General features: G+C 36.3%; 1 protein-coding gene across 3 annotated transcripts in view; it reads left to right on the top strand.

Moving 5' to 3' along the window:
- Positions 1-27504, top strand: part of ANKRD12 (ankyrin repeat domain 12) — a 58404-nt gene that overhangs the window by 20623 nt on the left and 10277 nt on the right. The window contains exons 3-8 of one of the 3 annotated variants that reach the window (XM_027676477.1): positions 5497-5644; positions 12942-13088; positions 13604-13804; positions 16993-17135; positions 18666-18813; positions 22437-27115. In XM_027676477.1, the coding sequence (XP_027532278.1) occupies positions 5497-5644; positions 12942-13088; positions 13604-13804; positions 16993-17135; positions 18666-18813; positions 22437-27115 (5466 nt within the window). Of the gene's footprint in view, positions 1-5496; positions 5645-12941; positions 13089-13603; positions 13805-16992; positions 17136-18665; positions 18814-20916; positions 21242-22436; positions 27116-27504 lie in introns of those variants that run through there. The other 2 variants (XM_027676487.1, XM_027676498.1) reach the window with 2 other exon arrangements.

Genomic DNA, 27504 nt, shown 5'->3' on the forward strand with positions numbered 1-27504 from the left:
TTTTTTTTTTCCTGGTCCTTGTTTGGGATATGGTCAAGTTCATTGAAGTGTCATTCAGTACTGGGAAGGAGGAGGGAATGTCTGGGGCCTACAAGCAGCAAGAATAGAAAGACTGTTGCAGTGATATTTAATGGTATTAAATACAACCTTTTTATTTCTACACTTGTATATAAGCTAGTTTTTGTGAAGATTTTAGGCTATTTATTTTAAAAAAATATTCTACCTTTATGAACTCAATTAATTATTTTGACACTTCAGTATTTCTCAAAAGAGCCAACTTCTGACCCAAGAAAACCTTGACATCATCAACAGCTGTTCTCATGCTAAGAAAGCTGAATTTTGTCAGTTTCTTCAAGATTTATCCATGTTTATAATTTAAAAACAATTAAAATCTATAATACAGAAGTCAAGATTATTTTCATCTTCTGTTCACTTTCATCAAAGCAAAAATATCAGGTTTGCTGAAATGTGTTAGTTTTTAAGTTTTCCTTTTCCCTGTTTCTTTGCTAAAGATATAACTTGAAATGCTTGGAGTGCATTTATTTGTAGGTTTGAGCGTGTAGAAGTAGATTAATTTGTTTTTGTAGTGCAGATTGCTTCCTTCCTTCCTAGGCTTTGTATTTCATATACAAATTATTCTGCGATCTGAATTAAAAACAAAAAAAAAAATCAATCCAAATAGAGTTTACTTGTGAGCCCCCTTTTGCTTCTCTACTTTCTGACTCCCCCTCGCCTCCTCTCCTTGTTGCTTGGTGACATTTTAGAAAATTGGTGCCAGTTTCCAGACTGGCTGTTGAACCTGCAGCCACTGCCGAAGGAATTGTTTTATCAGTGGCCCTTGTGTCCAGTTCACTGGTTGTCTCAATGCCTTCCTCTCCAGTAATCTCCTAATTCCCAAAGGTATTCTCTCTCTGATAGTAACAGTAGCAGTTACATCTGCAGAGCTGCGGAACCCCCATGCCCTGCAGTCTCTGCCAAGTTAGGGAATCTTCTGAAACAGAGGTTTGTAGCTCCTTTGCCAGAATGTTAAGGAAGAAGACACAAATTCATGTGACGGTATGAATCATTTTTTCCAGGAAACAGAAGAGCGAACATGATGCCATTTATTTAACCACCAGGAAATATGGCCAACTTTGATTTGATTTAAAAAGGAGTAAATTAACGTTCTGTTTTTAATGACCACATATAAAACCCTTGCATTATCATATTAGTTCAGGTCAAGGTCTACCCTTAGCTGGTTGCCCTAACAAGGAGTTGTTAGTTGCTGAGACTGGTCATCAGTACAGAAATTAAAAATATGGACAAATGTAACATTCTGCCTTGCCTGGTCTTTAAACATAACATGCCAGTAAAAGCAGGATTACTTAGAAAATGAAAATCTAGGGGAAGGTGGAAGTTTGACCAAGGATACAAATGAGGAATCCCAGTTGGTGGACTGATTAAGTTGATATCAAAAAATAAGCTGATAAACTGCTTGCACTGTTTTGTTCAGTATTGCTCACTGAGATTTAGTCTTTCATATTTATCCAGAAGTCATTGCTTATTATGCTGCTCTAACAGCCAGTGAATAGCTATGTGAATAAGCTACACACTCACATCTTCTGAGAACTTTAAAAAATCATTAGGAATAACATTCCTATTAATACCATGAGTTTATATCATTTATTCTTTAGGGTACATGTGTTTTTATTTCAGTTGCTCATCTTGGGGGCATAAATTTAAAAAACCCAACACCTGTAGGAGTGTGTAGAGCACCTAGACCATATAATGTTTGCATTAGCTATTTTATAAACATAAGAACATAATGAAATTTTCATTTATCTGAATTTATACTTTGAAACTTACTTGGCTAAACTCAGGAAGTAAATTACAGATATGTCATCAAAAGGAGAAACACATTTGGAGTTTGTAAGAATTAATTCTCTCCTTAGAAGAGTCCAACAATAGTGCCCAAAGCCGTTTAATACCATACAGAACATGCTTCAGTATGTAATTATCTTTGATAGGCAGAAAAAGAATGCTTATTCTCCCAGGGCTCAGTACATCTGCTAGATTATATGGCTCTCTGTTGTCTTCTTTTGTGTCTTGTCATTGATTGTAGCAGTACCAGACAATAGAGCTGGAATGGGATATCAAGATATTGTCCAGACTGCTGTTTGTTAGCCTTCTGAGACAGTTTTCTGCTGAACAGATTAAAAATGTGTTCCTCATCATGGCACACTAGTATGGTCTTGTTGACAGAGAAAATTCTTCCTTGTTACTGCATCCTCCAGTGAGGCATGCATTAAATGTTATGACGTGCAGATCCAGTTCATCCATTTGCCCCAGAGTAGAATAAGCTGTACTCGGTTCTTGACAGATGTTTGCCAGACCTTTTCTTTAAAGGCTTGCTTCATGGTAATTCCTGTCTCCTTGGGCAGTTTATTCTGATAATTATGCCGACTGGCATAGAGTTAGACACTTAGTAGAAGGATAAATAACCTTTGCTTGTCTCCTGTTGCAGTCTAAAGCCATTAAACGTTCTCTAACTGTAGTGGACAGTTAGAGTATGTAATGCTTTTCACTATGCAGCAGTAGTTTATGTGTCTGAACATTACCCTGTTTTATCTGATTAGCAGTTTTCAGTTCAGATTAATGAACCTCTTTGGAAAGTCCACAGATGTAAGTTGCAGGTTGTTTTATAAAACACGTCAACTTTGTTTTAGGTTGCTTCCATGGATTACATTAAATTAATACATAGACCTATTGATGCTGAATTTTTAACCTTGCTTTGGACCTTGAAAAAGAGTTGTCTATGCTGCTGGCAGTGACCAGGAGTAGGTGGAACACTGAATTCTCACTCTTTAAAACAAAATGCCTGTTCTAACCTGCAGGGCTTGGTGCTTCCTCTTGCCTTCCTTTACTTGAAGTTGGATCCAGAAGGCCATTAAGAGTTTTCTAACTTTTAACCTGGCGTTTTGTGATTGTATGATTAATTGTTTTTATCATTTTTAGAACTTGGTTTTTATTCTGGCTTTTCCAGTTTTGTTTTGTATTTAGACTGCTTTTCAAGTTGGTTAGTCATTTTGCTTTCCCTTTGCCAGTGCTCTTTGCTTCTTCTTCTGTTCCAGTTGTGATGATATCTGCATAATTAATTGTATCTCTATTTCAGCATTGTCACTGAAAATTCTAAATAACATTGACTTTGTAAAGACTACTCAAACACCCTGTTCATTGCATCTTTTGGATTGGAAAGTCCACTACTGGTGGTGGCTGAATATTTGTTTCCATGATAGCTAAGCAACAAGATACTCTCTTTTTTTTTCAGTTTCTGTATTCTCTGTATAGCCCGTTTTTGCATTTTCACTATATCTTCATTTATCTGAAAGTATGCATTTTGGGCTGTGTCTTATCCTAATTAGATCATCACAAAATTATATTTGGTGATTATTCAAAAACTAGTGAATCAGTCATAATTTAATAATATATGCAATTTAAGAATAAGAATAAATGTAAAGCTGTCAAATTATTTAAGCTGCTTGTGTCTCTTTGTGAGTGCCTGCCAATGTATTTTACTGATGAGTACCCAAAAAAAGGGGTTCTTTTTAAGGATTACCAACTGCAAAATTTTGGGGTTTTCTACAGAACAAGTTGGAACCAATGTTTCCTGCTTAGGAATTCTAAATTATTTTTAATTGATCCTTTCTACTGCAGAATACTTAACATAAGATAATATTCTAGGGAAAGCAATAAAACTTTTATGCCATTTTATCATATTGGGGGAAATTTACATGCATATGAGATAATCAGATTGTTTGGAGCAAGGTGTGAGAGAGCTCTCAGTGAGATTGGACTCAAGTGAGAAACTTGTGTCTGTAGTGGAAGAGATTGGAGAGGGCTTAATGGAATTGGGATCCGCTCTTGTCAATTTATAGATGCATTTGCAAATGATGACTTGTGTTAGATGGATTAGCTTCTTTCATAAGTAATACCACAGCCACTGTATCTCCCAGAGGCTTAGGGAAGTCTTAAGGGGTTTTAGATTTTTAGATTTTCTTGTCCTAGCATAAAAGAAAAAGGGGGGGTGGGAGGGTGGTTGTTTCCTTTGGGGTTTTGAAGGAGGGTTGGCTTTGGTTTTGGTGAATGGGTTTTATTCTGTGTTTTGGTTTGGGGTTTTGGTTTTGTGGGTTTCTAAACTTGGAGTGAAGATAGGTATTCTCTGGGGGCATCAACCTTTATACTTAGGAATTCTCTTGATATAGACTAATCCCTTCTTTGTGGTTTCCTTGGTAGAGATGTTTGTCTTCTGAAGGTTGTAGAGTTTGCAGGTTCTTTTCGTAATCACTTCTTCCTGACTTTTTGGCAACACTTTCAACTCAGAGCGACAGATGATATCGTTTTACCTGTGTTTGTTCTTTAAAAAAAAAAAGAAAAAGGAAAGGTGCCTTAGAGAACAGCACCTTTACTTGGAGTTATTTTCTAGTTTTTCTTCAATCAGAATAAATCTTCTGACTACCTGCTTCAGAAGTACCAAGGAGCAGCCTTTTGGTTTTCACTGATTGGCAAGTCAGTGTATGTTATTCTTCTGTCTTTAGGTAATTAATTTAGTAGTGATTTCATCTGATCATCTGTTAAGAATGATATAAAGCTGTGGAGTTGAGATTGCTGACACATGAAAGATAGCTAGATAATGTGTTTCTGCAGCATGTAATGAACAGAAAACAGAAAAATGTCCCTGCCTTGCATCTTGATTGCTAAAATATTGGGGTTTGCAGAGGGTTGTCTCAAGCAGTCTTCTCACTAACCTGGTATCTTTTATATTCTTTCCTCCTATATTAGCAAAGTAATCAAGCACAAGTTAATATTGTGCCCATTAAGGTTTTTCTCTGTTTATTCTGAAATATGGTTCATAAGCCAAAATCTCCAGATTTATGCAACTAAAAAATCCAAATAGTTTGTACCTATTTTTTCTAAATTTGATATGAGTTTAAAAAGTTTTTTCATAGATTTTCTAAAATTAAACACTACACTATTTTTGTTGTTGAAATAGAAAGGGGCTTCTTGTATGAATGGATTACGGGGTGGGGGTGGAGGCAGGGGAAAGTTGTTAGGGGTTTTTTTTGTTGAATTCACAGTCTGAATTGCAGTGTGTGCTTTTACTGAGATCTTTTTGGTCAGGAAAGGAAATTGGGATGGTTATCAAGACTTAGAAAATTCTTTTTCAGTATGTGTTGTTCCTTTGCTTATTAATTAAGGCTCTAATAATGAACACCAGTTCTACAGTAATATGTCAAAAAGTAGAAATAACACTAATTAAATTAGAAGTTATGAATTTATAAAAGAAAGAAGTGACATTGCTTTTATTAAGGTTAATTTAAAAGTTTATTCAAAAACTTCATAATATGCATACTTAAACACAAGTACATACATTCTCACATAGTTTTTTCAGTCTGTATACATTATAAGTCTATTCTGCTTTTTGCAAAAATTACTTAGTATACTTTTTATTTATATTAGAGCAAGGACAAGATTGCATCCTACAGCAAAACTCCAAAAGTGGATAGGAGTGATGTGGGGAAGGAGATGAAAGAAAAGTCTTCCATGAAACGTAAACTTCCTTTTACTGTTAGTCCATCCAGAAATGAAGATCGCAATTCAGACACAGGTAGAACCTTTTTATTTCCTTAACTAATTATTTGTTGATAAAATACATCCTAATTTAATTAATTGTATCTTATGTTTTTTATTTATTTTTTCCCTTTAAAAAGGATACTAAGTATAAAATTGCTTGCTTGCTTCTGATTATTGCATCTCAGTCTGATGGGCTTTCACCTTGTCATTAGCAATGACCAGCATGCCTCCATAGTTTATCTACATTTTCCAGTTGCTTCCTAACCTCATTCTTTTGCTTCTATTTTGATAATTAATCTTTCTTTTCATTGTCATATCTAGAGGTCCATTTGTTTAAACTAGTAAACTGATGAAAAAAATCTGTAAATACCTTGATTTGAGACACAGCTTGTCAGCCTTTCCCAACTGTTTTTTGGGGGAAGGAGAGTGGGAAAGATTGGTAGGTGTACTGTCATCCATATAAAAGAAAAGGTTGCTAGATTATGGAGCTATCCAAACTAGCCATGGAGAGCACACTTTTCTTTCAGTTTAAGTTCCTGTGATTGATCTCTTCAGGATACCTTTTGTGCACAGGCTAGTAGATTTTCATAGTTTAAGCTTATTCTATTAAAACTGATTTCAAGATTTCAAAATAGCATTCTTAACATGGCTCTTTTCAAATCAAGATGGAGAGATCTGGATATATTCCAAGAGTACAGTTATCTCTGAGTTTAGATATATAGTTATCTGTGTCATCGTTCAGTAATAGTTCTGTTGGTAACCAAAAAATACCCATGCCCTCTGGAAGGCCACCAGAAGGCATGTTCTCCAAATTTCTCGAAAGGCTTAGTACTACAGTTTTTTATATAGCACTTACTGTACATTCTAATATTTTCATAAACAAGCACTTCCCTTAATATGCATACACTTAAATGCAAGCTAGAAGTATATGCCTCAGTATGAGTTTAATTATTGTCCAGGATTGATTTCATGCAGAAGATTTGGCTCCTGGATAATACATACATGCTTTTGTTACTGTAAAGAGAATATGGTAAGAAATCCAAATTTGAAATAGTCACATTACAAAACTTTAGATTTACAAAGCTTTAGATCTGTTTTCAGTGGTTTTACAGCATTCTAGAATCTTACATTATTCGTGATAACATTTGATTCTTAAAAGGTCATGTATAAATTAGGAGTATGTTCCCAGCATCTGCTTTATTAAGTTTTTTGCTTGGTATTAGTCCATAACTATTCATCACAGTGGAAATAAATATATTTAGATGTAATATTTAGCATTTGTCAAATGTTTTCTATGCTGAAAATCTTTTATCATCTCTCCCCACCCCACCAACTTTAAATAAGTCATTGTCACAGCATCTTGTAAGGTAATGCAATTTTCTGTGTGCCTTTTGCTATAACATCTAGTGTCACAGTTGCCACAAACAAGATTGATTACTCTAGGCACTTAGACACCCACGTCAAGACAATGCTACACTACAAAATCTTTTTGTTGCAAGCTGTAGCAGGGAGATGAAATGAACAGTTCAGGTAGGGGCAAGAAATAGTTAATGTAACAGTAGTAAACATCACGACTTGTTGTGTGTTTCATTTCTGCTGAGGCAAGGAGGTAAGAGCAACTGCCTTGTTTCACGGGGGAGAAACTTGGTACATAAGCTTTCCAGAAACTTTAGAGCAGGAGTATTATTAGGGTGAAAAACTGTTCCTATAATGCTGATTCTGTACCTAACCAATTAGATTAGACTGGTGAGAATTAAGCATTTAGATTGTGCCAAGTTTGTTACTGACATGGATTAGGACTGACATCAGTGATCATGAAATGCAGCGCTACTTCTGACACAAACTTGGCAATGTACATGGAAAAGCTTTGATATCAGTAAACTAAACCGCTAGCTCTGACTGAAGTGTCTCCCTGATAACTATGTACAGAGAATGACAAATGTTGAGAAGGAAGAAAGTAAGTTTTTGGAGATGAGAATGTAATCGGAAACAGAGGGGGAAAAAGAAGAGGTGATGGAAAACTTCTTATCAGCTAGTAGTGCTAAAAAGTAAAACCCCTCTTCTTAGAGTTTGCGACAATCTGTATTGGTATTCTAGAAAAATGGTTAAGGGTTGTGTATGCAATTTATAATTGAAAAGACTCGGAAAAAACCTGTGCTACTGCTACATTCTTCCCACTCTCCGTTACAGTTGCAGGATGCATTTTATCCTTTTCCAATAGATGGAGTTTTAATAGCCTTCCAATATGTTTTTTTCAGAGTTCAGAATAGCAAAATTGTCTTACGACTTTTGGTAAATAGTTGCTCTGTATCAGATTATATGACCTTTGAGTTTGATTTTTAGATGATTTTAAAGATATACGGTCTTTAAAGTTGTGTCTGAGTAAACAAAAAGGTACCATAAAAAGTAGCTCTAGGATAAAAAAATTAATCAATAGTTTAATTTAATAAATAGTTTATCCCCAAGATATGTGATAGGATCACTAGCTGATTGTAGAAACCCCATGATAATTGGGTTTCATCCTGTTTAGGCATGTAAATCAGACAAAGAATGGGGATACCTAGTTTTGTGAACTTACATCATTAGGTCTGTCTTGGTTCTATCTCCACAGTCTTTCATAAACTAAGATTTTGGGGTTTTCCCTTTTTTTTGTAAAAATTCCCCCTGCAATTCACCTCTTTCTCCTTTTCTTGGTGGGCTCTCTTTGTTTCAGGTCTTTTCTAAAAACGGTAAGTGATAATGATCACAGACAGCCAAACTGAATGTTAACTTTATGTAAAAATACTTTAAAAAAAAAATTGTCATCTACAACAGTATATATAAAGTACATTTTACACTCAGTCAGTTTTGGCAAGACTGGAATCGAAGAGCATTTGTAGTGTCCTGTAAGAGTCTAGAACAATTATAGCCCACTTCTTTGTCTAAATTTAAATTTAAATCTTTTTTTTTCCCTAAGAAACTCTGCAATAAATTAGCATTAAATAAAGATTTAGCCTTTAGGTTACTTTCCTAATAATTTCATACCCACTAGGACTGAGTCCATTTGCCTAAAGGTGCGCCTAAAGGTAGTCATGCAATGCAAGTTGAGATGGTTGCAGTAGCTGCAAAGTCTGCAGAGGTCTGAAAGATAGTGTGAGTTCCAGGAGACCTGTGGCCTTCTGAAGAGGCCTAAACTGAGGGCATAACATCGTGGAGATGTTATGACATCTCCATTCTTTGGTCAGAGCAACCACAAAAAACTAATGCAGTATATATATATTGCAGACAAATGTATTTGTACTGCAGTATAGCTTTCACCTTGATTTAAGTAAATCTTAGGGAGGAGTCTACATGCAAACTTTAAGACTGGTGGTTTGGATGGTGGAAGGAGAAACGTTTTTCATACCTTTTAAAATAAATTCTCTGATTTGAAGTCTCCCAATCCCAAACTATAATTTGATTAAAAAGCCATCAGTTATTTAGCCTACTTAAAAAAACCCTCTGGTTAGTCTCAAATAACCTGTAATGTGATTATTAGAATAAAACAACAGGCAAGTGTTGATCTTGCAAAGGTCAGATTTGTTTTCTTTCGCTACCTTATTAGTCTAAAGAGAGAAAAGTGAATTTTTCATAATAATTAAACATAACTGCAGGTCAACTGCAGGTCATAAAAATATTTTCATTGTGAAGATAGTCTTGTTACACAGTTGATTATTCAGGAAGAATAACAAATTGCAATTACATAATGTGGTAATTTGTTGATCTTTCTTGGAAATTATGTTTTCTAGATTTTCTGTTTATAGGGGGATCTTGGTTTTGTTTTCTGACCCCTTCAAATTCAGTCTTTAAAGTAGTCCAAAACTGACACAGTCATACTTCTTTTAGCACTTGCTTGACATCCAGGAGAGCAAAACAACTGACCTCTTTATGTTGCATGGGTACATCACAGTAACACAATTCCTGTACTTGTGCATCCTGTAGTTACAGAGGTTAGTGGGGCTGTTGAAGGGATTGCTTACACACTGCTTGATGGATTTGGGCTTACTGTTCAGCTATAACAAGTTCCTCTAACTGTTGTTTGGGCTTGAGGCAAGAAAGCAGAGGCAGTTTTATGTGTGTTTGTTGGTTTGGTTAAATAAATGTCATAAACTTGATTAATTAGGTATCACAATAGTACCTTGATATCTCTACATTGTTCAGTGTGTTGTGAAGTCTCTTCATTACATTTTAAGATTTCTGTTTCCCTGAGGATAGGAAGCAGCAGTCAGTCATGATGTAGTTTCCTCTTTAAAATAACTTCAGTTAGGTTGCCATAATCACACAGAGCTCCATAACTCTGTTTCTCAGCTTCATCATCTGCAAAATTGATCATCTTGACCTGTTTTCTGCAGTTGTTAGCAATGAACATATTAGTCTTTTGTTGTATATCATTCAGTCTTGTAACTTCCTTAGAAGCACTTATTTCAAGCAGTTCATTTTAACTTCACGTTGTCCTATTAATCCTGTTATTCCTTACAATTTGGACTGTGATGGGATTCTTGTACATGAAAACTATAATGAGCCCCAGAAATTGAATTTGGTCTTTTAACTTTATTTCGTTTATTCACTAAGGTTTACCAAATGAAATACGCTGTTTGTTTGGCATGTTTTTGGTTTGAGAAGTCCATATGTTACATTATTTAATGATTTAGTTTCCTAAAACATTTAGAAATTATTTGACTGTGAATTTATAAATTATCCAATTTTAAAAAACAAAAATAAAATAAGGAAAAAGAAACAACAATCAAGCAAACAAACAAAAAAACCTAGATGCATTATTGATTGCCTCAGGATCTGTCATGGATAAGTCGTCCTAAAATAATTGCCAGTGTCTTTGTTTCTTGTGCCAAAACGTTTAAATCCTGTGAATGGATTTCATTAAGCTCTGCTACAAATAAGTGCTCAAATGCTCCTAAATCACAGTTTCACATAACTTGACTGTTTTGAAATAATTTTTGAAAGCGTTAGGTGAAAAGCTTATGTTGCAGAAGGAAAATATTGGGAAGGATACCGTCTAGATAGTTTTGGCTGCATGTTAGGAAGTTTATTTAATGAATATGATTGAACATAAAGTCACTTTAAGAGTGTCAGTTTTTTTCTTAATAACAAGTGAAAAATTCCCTCATGTTTTGTTTGTAAGAACACCAAAAAGTGACAATAATCTGAATATAAAATTAGATATTTTTATTCCATAGACTTTGAAAACAAAATGCTCAAAAACAAAAAACAAAAAAACACCAAACAAACAAAAAACAAACAAACAAAAAAAACCAACAAACAGAAAAACCCAAGTAATTGACTTCAACAGTCAATTTTATACATGAAATTCTATCTAAATTTAATTTCTTAAACTGATGTTATTCCTCTATTATTATTCTTCTATTATTATCTATATTATTATTGCTTTTCAAAATGTATAAACATCAAGTACACAGCTGTGAAAAGTTTTCTGTAACCACAAGATAAAGAATAGCTAAAAAACTGAATTTTCTAAATGTTGAGTTGGTCTTCTCCTGTCAAGGTGCAGTGTACTATGTGATGGCATTCTTGGAGCATTGATTTATTTATTGATGTATAAAAATTTCTATTTTGTATGCCCTACTCCCTTTGTTTTGCTTCCTTCCACCCCTTTTTTCCTGTGTTGTTTGATCTTGTACACTCAGAACCAGGTTATATGCATGAGAAATCTTGGGGGGAAAAGCCACAGCCTTGTACAGGACATACTCCAGTAAAAGGATTATCAGGTGCACCTGCTATAGTCTTGAGACTTTTTTAGGTTTGTTATAAAAGTAAAAGCTCGATGATCGGAAGATTTATTTTACTTACTTTGATATATTATTTTTTCAAGCCAAGTATAGCTATAAAATTGTAAGGAAAAATCATGAGCAGTAAATAGCATAAGCTAAGAAACAGCAGATCAATCTGGACAAACTGAAATATGTTGTTTTGATGGAAGTACTAAATCAGTCAATAAAAGAGTATGCTGTACATTATTCTTGGAGAGAGGACAAACATATTCGCAGGGAAAAGTTGAAAGTATGATTTTGTTATAGGGGTTTTTTTTATTGTCCTATGCAGATACTTTTATCAAGAGGTCAACAGTGTTAATTTGGATATTGAATTAATTTTTTTAGATATTCAGGACCTTGAGATGCATGTAGTTTAAAAAATATCGGTTGCTTCTGTAAAAGAGATCTTGTTTCCTTTTTAAATATGATGGATAAAGTTATAGAGGTTTCTTTGATATGTACGTAGGTCTGTAGCTTTCCATTCTTTAAATAGTCTTGCTTGCAATTGTTTAGCCTGTAAAATTATGTATTTCTTATGTGGGATTCAAGATGAGAAGTATGGATGTGCCTTCCTGTGCCTCAAGAGCACTGCATTACTAGAGCTTGTGTCTGTAATCAAGCCTAGAACATAAGATTTAGAGAAGGCTAGGAAGTCAGAAAATGAGTTGAGAAGAAATGAGTGAAACAAGGAAGAATGCAGAAGTGGAGAAAATGAAATGGTAACTAGGAACCTCAAAGAGACTTAAGCTTCTCATTTGTAATTTTTATCTCTCTGCAGAAGGTCAGTGAAGTTTTCCTCAGTGGAGTCCTCTTAAGATTTTCTGCTTTGCAGATGACAGGGTTTCTTGGTTTTGGTGGGGATTTTTTTTGTTTATTCAGAAGTGTAATTTTAGCTTCTGGTTTAAAACTTGGACATGAAACATTAAACAACTTCCATAAATATTGATAAAAGGAAAGAAGTTATGTATATAAAATAGCTGTATGTTTTTGAAGGATTTGAATTTTGTAGAAGAAATTGCTTTAAGATGAAATAACAGGATGAGTTTGAGAGAAACAATCTTTTGACTAATTACTTAGCAAATATCAATATTAGAAAGTCTTTTCCTAAATTTTAACATGGTGTCTTGAGAGAAATAGAAATAGATTGTAGTATCAGATCTGTATTTAAAATGAAAATTGACCAGATGATCTTACAGAATGTTTTAAGTGCCTGACTTTAATCTCTGAAAATTAAAGTTGTAACATATACAGGCCTTCCTGCTGTAGAACAGGTTTTTCGTCTTTTAGAATTTTTTAATAATCCTGCTTACAGCTTAAAGTGCTTTAACTCAGTAGCTTATTATTCTAATATGATTAGAACAGGTAACCAACACTAACACAAAGGCAGTAAATTGGAGGTGTAATTTCTGTTTTTCATCACCTGCCACCAATCACCAGTTTACATACCTTAAAAGGATTGTTTTATTTCTAGAAAACTGTTTTGATGAAACAGCTGTTTCAGTTTTTAAATGTTCCTATTTCCAGAGAAGGAAGGTCCAGAGAAAAAGAAAATGAAGAAGGATGCTGGAAATAAGAAATCAGCACCCGTTAGCATTCTTTTTGGTTATCCTCTGTCAGAGCGCAAACAGATGGCACTTCTCATGCAGATGACAGCAAGAGACAACAGTCCAGGTGATCTTACAGAATTAACAGTTTTCTTCCTCCTGCGTGTTTAATTCTGCCCCAGTCAGAATATTCTGATCTCTGATGTTTTTTTCCACAGTCCTTGGTTTTTTGACATTTTTTTAATTATCCATAGTTCTGTTAAACACTATTTTGCATGGGTGAGTAATTTGATGAAAAATTCTTGACCTTCTGTATTTATGTGCAAAGATTTGCATTATGATAGCTGTAAAAATTGAACATTTCTTTTCTTCCTTTGATTATTTTTACCTCTCAGACACTGTTCTGTATGGATTGTTTCCTTTTTCTGTCCTTGAAACCTGCTTTAAAAATAGATTTTGCAAAATGCCCTGTTTCACACTGAAAATAGGCATTGTGTTGATACATAGGAAGTGTCAAATATGTCCTTTTTAAAATATAATTATTCACATATTGTTGTCATCTTTGAATGCAAGTGTTAACACTCTTTCTACTTCACCTCATTTTAATTAACCTACAGCAACCATTTAAAACTTCCTTTGTAGATTCCACCTTAAATCATTCCTTACAAACAACACCAACACAAAAGAAAACTCCAACCTCTTCTTCAAGACAAAAAGACAAGGTTAACAAGAGAAATGAACGAGGGGAAACTCCTCTACATATGGCAGCAATTCGAGGGGATGTTAAACAGGTCAAGGAGCTAATCAGATTGGGTGCAAATGTGAATGTAAAAGATTTTGCAGGTAAGTTGATACACGTTCTCTTGACTGTATAAATTAAAAGAAATGCTGAAGTTGTTAACAGAGGTTTCCTTTCAGTTCATGTTACATGCAAATGAAAAAATATAACTTAGTAGAAATTATCAAATCATGTTTTTTATTTCCAATGGCAATGGTAGTCCTGGGATTCTTCGGTACATAATATGTTATTAGAACAGCATATTAATATCTGGAGGTTTCACTTGTGTCCAGGGCCTTTGCATGGTAGGTGTTTACAGAAATATGTGTGCACAGTTGCTGAACTTTGTAGAATTATACTGAGCAAAGTCAGATAGTGGCTATGTGAGGAGATGCAAAGTTTAGTAATGGTGAAAGTGCGATGTACATTGTCTTCTCACTGGGATAGCTAGTGTACACCAAAGCAGATGAAAGTTTGCACTTGCCATCTAGTCCTGCTAGATTAAGGATAGTTTTGATATGTCAGTATTTGCTGTGATTTCAGCACTGATTCATAAACTTGAAGTTAAGTTTAACATATACAATGTTTTTAGGTTTATGGGTCAGAGTGATTATAGTGAGAACTGCGTTCTCAGTGGGAATGGTTGGGATGAGTTGAGGTAGCAGGCCCATGTGGGAGAAACTAAGAACTAAATGGCGCAATTAGTTGTCAGCTCAAACTTGACACAAGAGAAGATATTAATGAGATGAACTGAAGTCTTGATTTTAGGTAAGAAACAGATCAGTAATTTCTCAGTTTGCAGAGGGTAGTTGAGTTTGTATTAGAAGATGAGGCTGTCCAGGGCTGGCATGTAGTGGAAGAAAGGAAGCAGAAGTAGAACATGGCAGGATCTTCAGGAATTTGAGAGGAGAGATGAGAAGAACTTGTTGACAAGAGCAATTTTAGAAAAAGAGGGGGAGGCTCAGGGGAAGACAGGCCCATAGAAATCACAGGGAGAATAGAAATGTTTCAAGAGATGATATGGTGGGTTAACCTTGGCTGGCTGCCGTACGCCCACGCAGCTGCTCTCGTACTTCCTTCTCCTCAACAGGGCAGGTGGAGAAAATAAGGTGGAAAAAATCCCATGTAGGTTGATTTAAAGACCATTTAAATAAGCAAAGCAAAAACTGTATGTGCAAGCAAAAGAAAAAGAGAAATTCATTCACTACTTCCCACCAGCAGTCAAATGTTCAGTCACTTCCCAGGAAGCAGGACTTGAGCAGGTGTAATGGTTGCTTGGAAAAACAAACACCATTACCTACAAACATCCCTCCTTCCTTCTCCTTTCGCTGAGCTTTTATTGCTAACCATGATGTCATGTGGTATGGAATATACCTTTGGGGCAGTTAGGGTCAGCTGTCCTGGCTATGTCCCCTCCCAACCTCTTGTGCAGGAGAAGGGAGAGAGAAAACCTTGACTCTATACAAGCACTGTTCAGCAGCAGCCGAAACACTGGTGCGTTGTGGTTACTGTTTCAGCCCCAAGTGCAATGCTCAGCACTGTATGGGCTGCTCTGAAGGAAGTTAGCTTTGTAGCTTCATCCCAGCCTGACCTAATACAGATACTTAATTTTAAAGGCAGGTGAAAGAAGGAGGACAATGACTGAGAACTGGTTGTGAGAATCAGTTGGGAACAAGTAATTTAAAACCCTGGAGGAGGTGTTTGGGATCAAGTTGAGATACTTCTCCATTGGTAATCCAAAGTGAGAAGCAGAGGTGGCTGAGCTTCAAAATCCTGTGCAGAGGAAGAAGTCAAGAAGAGGGGGAGGATTGAAGCAGTGAGTCATGAGTGGAGAAGAGCAGGAATTTAGGATGCATTGAAGTTTAGAGAATTAAGAGTTTTTTAGCTAAGAATTTGGCAGAACTAGAGGAGCAGAAAATGAATTAGTAATGGAGGAAGTAACCCTGCTTGTGGGATATCTGCCAGAATGATACTGCCGTGTGAGAACAAGAGTAAAGGAAACAGATGTTGAGAGCAAGCCAGGACTACAGTTGGCAGACTGGACATTGTGATAGGATGGAAAAGCAAAGCAGTAAAACATGGAGAAGAATGAATTACGGAGAGAATTAGCAAGGGAAAAAAGACAGGGATTAGAGGGCTGAGAGCCAGAAGAGGGTCATCATGTTGGGTGAGTGCAAAAAGGGAAAATGACAAGAAGGTGTCAAGAAGGAGGTGGTAGCCAGGCAGTGTTGGAAGTGAGTGACCCACGTGATGATTGGAGAGGAAATTTAGTGTATGAAGATCAGAAAGAAGTGTTTTGCTGTAGAATAACTTAAAAGCTTTCTTTTTTTTTTAATTTAAATGAGTGGCAGCTGGGAAGTTGAGTGAAAGATGAAAGTGAGAAATCACATCACTGAGGGATTAGATAAATTAGGAGTTTCTTGTACCTCCTTTTCATGGATGTACAAGATCACTACTGATTAAATACAGAGTTAACATGAGTGAACTCTTCCAGACTTGAACTGATTATGTTGGAAACAAAAGCTGAATGCCTCCCCAGAACTGGGCTTTGAGAAGGCATCAACAGCAGACTAGTTCAGGTTAGCTATGAAGTGGAAGTTATCAAGTTTGGGAGAGGAAACTGAGGTAAGGATTATTGCATGTGCAGGTTGGTTGTCATCTTCAGTTGAGGCTCTGCTATAGAAAATGAGCTCCAGATTATCAATGTGGAAATCAAAATTGAAAAAAATCAGGAGTGTTCTAGGAAATACCAAGAGTAAGTTCTCTACCAGTGTTTATTAATACCTTACTATCAAGCTGCTGAATGTTGTTAGTGATTCCTAGTACATGTTCAGTACCTCTAAAGGAGCGCTGGTTATGGTAATTTGCCATACTTATTCTTTCCAATAGTGGGGTTTTCAAACAGTTTCCATACAGAATAATGTTATTTATATGTATCCCTAACACTGTTCAAATGTTCACTAGTCAAAGAAATTCTAACATGTTTAGCCTAGGGATTATGTTCCAGATTTCATCTTTTACTGTTTGATTAGTGATTTCAGTGTTCAGTTTAATCACAGAAAAATCTGGAATTTGGCATGACATGAGGTTTAAAGTTGATAAAGCGTGCGTCGTTCATCAGATGGACAGCGTTACTCACATTGTGAGTGTATTTTGAAATGTTTAGAGGCAATAGAGATGTGTAGCACAGGAGAAAAAACCCAGACTTAAATCTTGGACCTTTCAGTCTTAAACTTACTACTCTTCTCTACAGGTTGGACACCACTGCATGAAGCTTGTAATGTTGGTTACTACGATGTTGCCAAAGTCCTGATAGCAGCAGGAGCTGACGTGAACACACAGGGCTTGGATGATGATACTCCACTTCATGATTCTGCTAGTAGTGGACATAGAAATGTAAGTTCTCTGTAGTAAGTACCTGGTTTGAAATTCTCAGTCTTTAGAACAAATTCTAACTGTCCTCATTACAGTCATATGGTTTTATAATTCTGCTTCTGGTGTTTTGGGAGCATCTTAAACTTGTTCTGATTGTCTTTGTTTTGTCTTGCTTTTCATTTGATTTCTGTTGCCAGATATTTTCTACCAGTATCTGTTTTCTTAAATATATAAAGATTTCACCTTTACTTTCTTGATGACTTTTTCTGAGACTTCTACTGTATAGAATTCTCAGAACAAAAATGTCTCCAAACAGTATATTGAGGATTTGTATGTAATATATATATATTTAGAAATATTTGAGGATATATATCCAATATTTCTTTTAGTATATTGTTTATGGCACTGAAATAGAGAATTGATATATATATATATTCTTAGTATTTTTTTTGAAATTTACCAATGAGCATGTAAAGAAGATAAATGAAGCACTGTAGATAATTTACATTAATTTATAAATTTGTTCTTGATTTCTGCAAATAAGATGCAGAAATTACTCCATTTCCCTTTATACCTCTTCTATTTCATTACTATACGTGTGATCTGTTGTATAAAGCAAAAAATAGAAAACATCCTTAAATTAAGTACACCTTCCAAAAAAGGTGTTCCATTTTAAAGGTTTTTCTGGAAAAGCTAGAGAAATTAATTAGGATAATCTGATTGTGATTTTTTTTTTAATTAACTGTTTAGTAACTGCTTCTTATAGGCATCTAAACAAAAGTTGGTCTTCAGATCAAAGTTGCAGGAAGTTGTAGCAAAGTTTTGGAGAACAGGACCTCTTGCTTGTTTGGTTTCATTATAGGTATCTGTGACCATCTCACTGACAGTATGTATCAGAATAATTTTGAAGTTACCTGTTAAGATATCGCTGTCTGATGAATTTCTACATTCTTAACACATAGGACTGGATACTGTGCTGAAAATGGAGTGGCCTTGGTATCATTGTAACATTAACAATTTCTTGGCCTTCACGATAGAGAAAGTGATGACTTTGATGTATGCTATGCAGTTGGGGTTGGAGGTAGCTTGTTCCTCCAGAAATATACTTGGATCTCTCTCAGGTATTTTTGGAAATGCCTTGGAAACCAATACTTGGAAAACTTTTCCTGTTCTATACACTTTAGTGCTGTGAAATTTGGAGCAAGAAGGTGAATCAAGTGCAGAGGAGTAGAGAGCTTGGTAGGTGAGGAACCAGATAAATTGTGTGAAGAAACGCTAGAACAGCAAGAACAAAAGCCTGCTGTTGTTTTCCTTTATACTGATACTGTGTCTGTGTAACAGAAGTCTTCCCCTTTACTTCTTTTAATGAGCAGACTGTGTATACCTGGACTTGGCATTCTAGTTGCTGAAGTCTTGCTTCCCAGTCTCAGTTTCGTAGATAGGAGTTAGGATTGTGTATCATGTTACCCACATTTTGTGTGCAACAGAAGATTTTTATGCTGGTCAAGTAACACATGGAAAACCTAAAAGTTAATTTATTTAATGCTGCAGATTGTGAAGCTGTTGCTTCGACATGGTGGAAATCCATTTCAAGCCAATAAACACGGAGAGAGACCTGTTGATGTGGCCGAAACGGAAGAGTTGGAAATGCTGTTGAAAAGGGAGGTGCCCATCTCTGATGATGAGGACAGTTGCTCAGGTAAAAGCAGCTATTTACCTGCATACTTCCAAGTGTATCATTTCACCTGAAGTTATGTGGTTTTATCTTTTGCGTAGTGTTAGCTATTAAGACTTGCTGCAGATAGCAATTACTATTGCTAAGGTTGTTTTCCACTTCTATTTTTAGAGGTAGCTTTTCATTTTTCAGTTGAATCATCTGAATTGTTTATTCTGGCTTTTTTTTACTTTTCTCTCTGTCTTTAATAAGCCCTTCCCACTCTCCAAATCAACTCTATCTCAGAATGGTGATTCTACCAGAGAAAGATACAGAGGAAAATACCATATTTGTTATGGTACAAAGTGTTTTCTGAGAGGTGGTCTTGGGGGAAAATATCCCCAAAGTCCCTTATTTTCCACCTTTAGTAGATGAATGAGGAGTTAGTGTCTCGCATACGTATAACTTAGGTACACTTAGTGAAGAAAAGTCCCTGCAAGTGGGAGAACCACTGGTTTGTGAAGGCAACTTCCTTACGTGGAGGCAGTAATTCTTGGCCCCTCCTATATTCTTCTGTGGGTTAAGGAGTATATAACACCTCTTAGGGCACAAAAACAACTCGGAAGCAAAAGATTCTTGACCATGAGTAACTTGCTTGAGTGCTAGGCAGGAACTTTTCCATTTTGCTTTCACAGAATCTTCAGGATTTCAGATTTTTATAGGTAAAAGAAATGAGGTGGATTGAAAACTGACTGAATATTGAGGCCCAGAGGGTGATGATGAGTGGCACAAAGTTTAGTTGAAGGCAAGTAACTGGTCATGTACCGCAGGGGTCAATACTGGGTCCAGTCCTGTTTAACATCTTCATTAATGTTTGGGGTAGAGTGTACCATCAGGAAATTTTCTGATGAAACAAAACTGAGGAGGAGTGGCTGATGCACCAGAGGGCTGTGCTGCCATCCAGAGGAACCTCAACGTGCTGGAGAAATGGGATGATGGGAATCTGATGTAGTTCAACCAGAGGAAATGTGAAGTCCTGCACCTGGAGAGGAACAACCCCTGGGCACCAGTGCAGGCTGGGATCTGACCATGTGAGGAAGCAGCTTAGCAGAAAAGGCCCTGGGAGTCCCAGTGGACACCAGGTTGATGGTGAATGACTTATGTGCCCTTGCTACAAAGAAGGCCATGGTATCCTGGGCTGCATTAGGAGTGTTGCCAGCAGGTTGAGGGAGGTGATCCTTCCCCTCTGCTCAGCACTGATGAGGCCACAGCTGGAATGATGGGTCCAGTTGTTATGAGAGAGACATTGGACATGCTGAGGAGAGTCCAATGGAGAGGCAGGAAGATGATGAAAAGACCGGACCATCTTTCCTATAAGGAAAGGTTGAGAGAGCAGAGACCATTCAGCCTGGAGAAGAGAAGGCTTAGGGGGATCTTTACTGATGTGTACAATTACCTGAGGGGAGGGTGCAAAGAGGACAGTGCCAGACTCTTTTCAGTGGTGCCCAGTGATGGGACCAGAGGCAATGGGCACAACTTGAAATACAGGAGGTTCCCTCTCAACATCAGAAAACACTTTTTTTACTGTGAGGATGACCGAGCACTGGCACAGGTTGTCGAGGGAGGCTGCAGAGTCTCTGTCCTTAGAGATACTAAAAAGTGTCTTGGACATGGTTCTGGGAAACTGGCTCTGGATGGCCTTGCTTGAGAGACAGGGGTTGAATGAAGTGATGTCCAGAGGTGCCTTTCAACCACAACCATTCTGTGATCTGTGAAAAGTACATGAGGAAGAACATCATGTCACGTGATTGTAAAAGTTGGTTTCTCTTTCCTGGACAAATAAATAAATAAAACCCAAACAATCAAATTAAAAGAAGAAGAAAAAAGAACAAAACAACCCCCTAGGAATATTTTCTCTTCAAAGTTTCATTATACTTCAGAAAAAAAAAAAGTCATATTGCCCTTTGTTTTAATGTAATATTAACTCTTTTGCCATTAGAGGATTAACCTGAAATACAGTGCATGGTCCTTTGGTTTTAAGGGGCATTTATGGCATTGGTCCACAGAATCTACGTCAGCTTAGTGAAATTAGTGATCTTAAGGAAAATATTTTTACATGTGTATAATACAAACTTGCTACTATTTAGCAATTAATTCCTCAACAGTCTGTCTGTGCAGGGTATTGCTTAGTTTCCATGGACTGGTTGCTAAGGAGAGTGGAATGTTCTCTGCAGTTTCTCAAGGAGTCAGGGTTAGAGAATAGGTGATCCATCTCCTGTGCTTCCATTGCATTACCTTTGGTCATTAAGAAGTAAGTTCTCTGATGTGTTTGGAATGAGGCAAGTTTGTTAAGAGCAAAGCAAATGGGGGTGTGGAAGACAGAAGAAGCAACTGCCTTATAGGAGAAGGGTGAAGGACAAGCTACAAGGAGTGGTTAGAGTTAAGGCAGGAAGATGATGTCATGAACACATGGGTAAGGGGGGGAATGTATAAAAAGCTATTAGCACAGAGCTAGTAATATGTTCTGGGTGATACAGACAGTATAGAAGATAGTAGGGACTTCTGGGATCTATTTTGTTGATATGATGTGGTTGAATGCAAAGTACCTGAGAAGCTTGCTGGCAAGGTACAAGTCTTAAACATGGTGTACTGGCAGTTGTTTCACAGAGGGTCCTGCTGAAAATGAGGGAGGAACTTGCAGCAGAACATTTTTATTTTCCTCATTAAAATTTCTAATGTATCAAAACTGCTGCATTGCTTTCCTTACACTATAATTTCAAATTCTTCTGTTACTTTTTAGTCAGTATGTCAAATCTCTATTCCCTGGTATTGAATATGACAATACTCAGTTCTTTTTAAAAAGCAAACTGATAGATTCAGCCAAAGAGGCTTGGCTTGGAACATTATTTAGAGGGAACAATACATCCAGAAATACTTCCTAAGGTTTTTTGAGTTCTAGATTTTCATGTGAACAGGTTGTGATAATGCTCCATCTGTTTCTTAAAGCCTAATTTTAGGAGCAGTTAAGAGTCTTACATTTTGGACTTTCAAGCCCAAGACATACTTGTTCGAGTGCATAGCAGAGACCAGTTGCATGAATTACAGTACAGTCTGCTTTAGACTGTCTGTATCAGGTGAATAAAGATTTATGAGGGAATTTTTTTACATGAGCAGGTGTTTGTCTTATAAGAATAAAAGCTCATCTGCTGTTGAAACATGACTAAATAGTTCATGTGGAGGAACATAGTTTGGTTGTTACAGACCATAAGAGTTGAATTCCCAGAGGAATGAGTTGTCATAGTAAGATGTCCTTGAGAAAAAGGCTATGCAGGAATGTATAATGATGATAAATAATATTATAAATGTAATAATAAATAAATATAATAAACCTCACAATAGGTGAGGTTTCCAAAATTTAAAGTGCACTGCTTTTACTAGATTGGGATATAAATGCTAATTAGTATTTTACATGCCTGAGTGAGAGCTGTAAAACTTTGGTTTCATTTCCTCTTAAAAAGCTTAATTCTAGTGCAAAGGTTTATTGTGTGTTTAAAGTAGTTTTTTTCCTTTCTTCATTTCTATAGAAGTATGCCTGCTGAACTGTTTTGTTCTGAAGTGTGAAGACTGTCCCATCAGTTTTCAACTAATTTTTGGTTTTCTTACCCTAGATTCTGAAGAAGCACCATCTGTAAATCCCTCCAGTGTAGATGGGAATGTTGATTCAGAAGCAGAAAAGGACCCTGCAGCCAACAACAGCAAACAAGTGGTCCCTAGTAAGGCACCACTTCCATCTGCCCTTGATGAATATGAGTTTAAAGATGATGATGAAGATGAAATGAAAAAAATGATAGATGACAAACATGTTCTTAGAAAAGATCTACGGAAAGAGGATGAGGCTGAGGCTGAAAAGACCAGCTTATTTGTGAAACAAGAAAAAGTTGTGTTCTCAAAGTCATTTAAAAACAAAAAGCAGAAACCATCAAGAGTTCTGTATTCCAGTTCTGAAAGCTCAGATGAAGAAATACTTCAGGACAAGAAGATAGTCTCTCCTTGCTCTGTTTCAGAGACATCAAATTCTGATGTCAGAGTGAAGAAAGAATATGTAGTTACAAACGAACACAAGCAAAAAGGCAAGGTTAAAAGGAAAGTAAAAAATCAGAGCAAAAATAAAGAGAATCAAGAAGTAAAGCAAGAAAAAGAAAATGCTAGAGTAACAAATATAGCTCCTTCTGGGTTAGATTCTTTAGATAAAGCTAGAGAGGAAGAAACCTTTAAGAAGTCTTTCACTTCAAAAGAAGATTCTTCTTTACATCTATTTCATATCACTGCCGGAAAATCTCCAAAGCATCCCTGTGGATTAAGTGAAAAGCAATCAACACCACTAAAGCAAGAAAACACCAAAACTTGCTTATCACCAGGAGGTTCTGAAATAACGTTGCAGTCCGAATTAGTTCGGTATGATCACAACACTGATTCTGATTATTTAGTAGAAAGCTCTAGTGGCAAATCCAGCAAGCACAAAGAAAAAAGCAAGCATCATCAAAAAGATGTTCACTTGGAATTTGGTGAAAAATCTAGTCCTAAAATTAAAGAGGAAGATAATAGCTCAACATTTGAGAATTCAGAGTATACTTTGAGAAAGATTGACAAGGAAGGTAAAACACTTAAAAAGCATAAATTAAAGCACAAAGAAAGAGAAAAGGAAAAGCACAAAAAGGAACAGGATGGGGAGAAGGAAAAACATAAGCATAAAGATAATGTTAAAGAAGTTCAAAGAAGTATTGAGTTTGACCGAGAATTTTGGAAAGAGAACTTTTTCAAAAGTGATGAAAATGAGGATACATTGTTAAATACAGAACATGAATCTCTTTCTTCAGACAGAAAATCAAAGCTGGAAAAGGCTATGGCAAAAGAAGATAAGATAGTTAAGGAGAGACAGTTCCAGAAAGAAAGAAATACTAAAGAGGAGAGAGAAAAAAACAAAAAGGAAAATGAGAAGTTTCTCAAGGATGGAAAAATAAAAGATACAAAGGAAGAGAAAGAAATTATGCTTGTAGATAAAGAAATGGAATTGTTCTGTTTTGGTTTTAAAGATGAGGCAGGCAGCATGCATTCAATAGAAACAGATACTGAGAAGCAGGAAAAGAATTTAAAGGAAAATAAAGAAAAGACTGAGAAGCGAACCTCAGCCAAAGAAAAAGACGTTGAAAAGATAGAAAGAAAACATGGAGAAAAAGAGAAAAAGCTAAAGCACGAATACAAGATGGAGAAAGAAAAAGCAGAAGTAAATGAAAGTACAGAGAAAGTAAAGGAGAAGTCCAGTTTTCAGCAAGCCGAAAGATGCCATAAGGAAAATGATAAAGTAAAAAGCGTGGGTACTCTTAAGAAACTTGATGACAAAGAAAAAAATAAAGAAAAAACTGATAAGAAACATGACAAAGAAAAGGCCGATAAAGACAGACATTGGGCTGAAAGCAAAGAAAAACACTGTACTGAAAGAAAAGTCAAGCAGTCTGAAAAAGAATCCGAATATACTAAATTAGAAAAAAACAGAACTAAAGAAAAGGAATTTGAAAAGAAAGACAAATCCAAAGACAAGGAGATCTCATCATCAACAAACTCAAAGCACTTGCAAGAGGAAAGGAGATGCAGTATTACAGAAAGTAATAAAACAGTGCATGACAAACTGTCATCTTTGAAAGAAAAACCAAAAGATGATTTGTTGAAAACTCCAGATGGTAGAGAGAAAGATAAAAAAGATAAAGACATAGACCGATACAAAGAGAGAGACAAGCATAAAGATAAACTGCATCAAAGTAGTTTACTTAAACTAAAACTTGAACATGAGAAACTTAAGCCTAAACCAGCTCCTGCACCAAAGGATGCTCGACCTAAAGAAAAAAGATTAGTCAATGATGATTTAATGCAAACTAGTTTTGAAAGAATGCTGAGCCTTAAAGATCTGGAAATAGAACAGTGGCATAGAAAACATAAAGAAAAAATAAAACAGAAAGAGAAGGAACGTTTAAGAAACCGCACTTGTTCAGAACTTAACAAAATGAAGGAAAAACCAAAACACTCATTAGCTGAAGTAAAAAGCAAAGAACTGATTCGTTCAAAAAGTTCAGAGTTGCCAGATGTTTGTATGAAGGAAAAACAGCTAAAAGATGCTACAAGTACTAGATCTCAATCAGTAGATACCAGAAGTGTTAGTGTTATAAAGCCTTCATTGACTTTAGATAATTTAAATAGGTCCCCCAAATCAGATAGTGAAAAGATGGGTCTGAGCTCCAGGTCAGTGTCTGTCTTGTCTGTTGCAAGCTCTGAGGATTCTTGCCATACCACAGTAACTACTCCAAGGCCTGTAATCGAATATGATTCAGACTTCATGCTAGAAGGTTCTGATTCCCAAATGTCTTTTTCACAATCACCATTTTTGGCAAGTGCCAAATCACCAGCTCTTCTTGAGAAAGAGACCGATGGTCTTGCTGAGTTGCCAGATCGCATTAAGCCACCTTTCTCAAACAGGCTTCCACCAATGTACATTAGATCAGCGTCTGTTGAAGATGTTAAATTGGTTTTAAATGAGTGTAGACCTGTTATAGAGGTTCGAAGATGCAGCATGCCTGCTGCTGTTTCTGAACACAGCAAGCAGCCTCAAATGTCAGAAGAAAACCAGAACACTCTGCCATCAGTCCGGACTTGCGCTAGCACTTCTCCTAAACCAGAACTACCATGTGGCATGCTCGAAAGAGACTTTCAAAGCAGTATGACTGTTCTGCAGTCAAACTTTACATCATCTCCAGATGGAGTTGTTAGCAACAAGCAAGTAATGACGGGTACAAGTACCATTAAAAATACTGCTCAGATGAGCCCTTCAGAAGAGTCTAACATGCATTTAGAACCGTGTAGTCACAGTGGTGTAACTCAGCAAAACAAACCATGGGATGTGCCTTTTGACAGACTTAATTCATTAAACAATGAGTTTAATGGCTCAGGTTGTGGTGTGTCAGAGCAAGATACTACCAGTGTTATAGCAATGCATAATTCTGAAAGCAGGACGTTAAAAGAGCAACAGGTATCTGAACTTTTGCCTCAGCATGCTGAAATTAAGGGAAGTTCCAGTTCTCAAGAATCTGCATCATTTTTGCCTTCACAGTCACCTTGTTCTTTACCTATCCAACCACTTCCAGTTGTGTCTAAACACATTTTACCAGGCATTAGCAGTCAAGATTCATCATTTGTACAACAACAAAATCTAGTTCAAACTACAACTTCTGCTTTGGATACAGATGCTACGAGTACCAGAGAGCTGGAAAGTGCTTTCTTCCCTTCAAACATTAAGAAGACTGACACACCCATTGCTCTATATTCTGAGAGCTCTGCAAAGGATGTTTCACAGACCTATGAAAGGGTGAATGATTTACCAGTGGTATCCTTAGAGAAAGGTATTCCTGAAAGTGATAGCAGTTCACAATTAAATGTGAATTCATACACATTCAGTAAAGTTGTTTGTAAGAACGCTCTGAGTGAAGTGGATAGTAACACAGCAGATAATTCAGATATTAGCAATGAAAAAGACCAGCAAGAAAAGTTGGTCTCCACACATATTGTTGATAGTAAAGCCAATGCTGATCTTTGTGAACTAAGTTCAGGAATGTCAAAGGGAATTACGAATGAATCAGCTAATAAAAACCCCTGCACTGCAGACAGAGAAAATGTGTTGGCAGATGATCCACCACAGTACTCCTCTTTATCTAATTTGGAAAATAGTTCACAACAGATTACACAGGAAGAGGTGCATAAATATAGCCAAATAGTTAAAGTAGAAGAAGAAATTGCTGAGGATCAGAAGGTGGAACAGCAGGAAGTACCTCAAAGAATCACGAGGAACAGAGCAAATTTGCTCGCTAACCAGGGCAAGCAGAATTCTCTTGGCTGCACACAAACATCAGAAAAAGAGTCAGAATCATTAGTATCTATGAAAGCAAGGATTAGACTAACTGAAGAGGATGATGCTCAGGTACATCATCCACGAAAAAGAAAAGTGTCACGTGTGCCTCAGCCTGTGCAAGCAAACCCTTCTTTACTGCAGGCCAAGGAGAAAACCCAGCAGTCTCTGGCAGCTATTGTTGATTCTTTGAAACTTGAAGAGATTCAACCATACAGTTCTGACAGAGCAAACCCTTATTTTGAATACTTGCACATAAGGAAGAAAATAGAAGAGAAACGTAAATTACTGTGCAGTGTTATTCCTCAGGCACCTCAATATTACGATGAATATGTGACCTTCAATGGCTCATACCTACTGGATGGCAATCCCTTGAGCAAGATATGCATCCCAACTGTACGTAACATGGTTTTTAAATATACACTACAGTGAAAGGCATGTTTCAGTTTTATTTTTGTAACTTTCATGTTCTTCCTGACTTGCTTCTGAATATTCTGCTGAAAACAGTAAGTTGACATATGCCAAATTAATATTGACTAATAAGGTCATATTTAAAAACCTTGTAAAGTGGAAATATCAACAGTGATTTCACAGTCATTATAAGACAGGCACAAAGACTATATTTCAAAGTATATACTAATATAAAGCCTGTCCTTTCAGAAGTGAAATCAGATATTGAGAGCTTCTCTGAATTTCTGCTGTCAAAAATTTGGTTAAAACTAATTATTCAAAGCTGTTTCATTTGGAGCTGTTTTAGTTGGTCTGTGAGTGAACCAGGGTGTATA

The sequence above is a fragment of the Neopelma chrysocephalum genome, unplaced genomic scaffold, assembly GCF_003984885.1.
Source record: "Neopelma chrysocephalum unplaced genomic scaffold, ASM398488v2 Primary Assembly neopelma1_22, whole genome shotgun sequence".
Taxonomy (NCBI): Eukaryota; Metazoa; Chordata; class Aves; order Passeriformes; family Pipridae; genus Neopelma; species Neopelma chrysocephalum.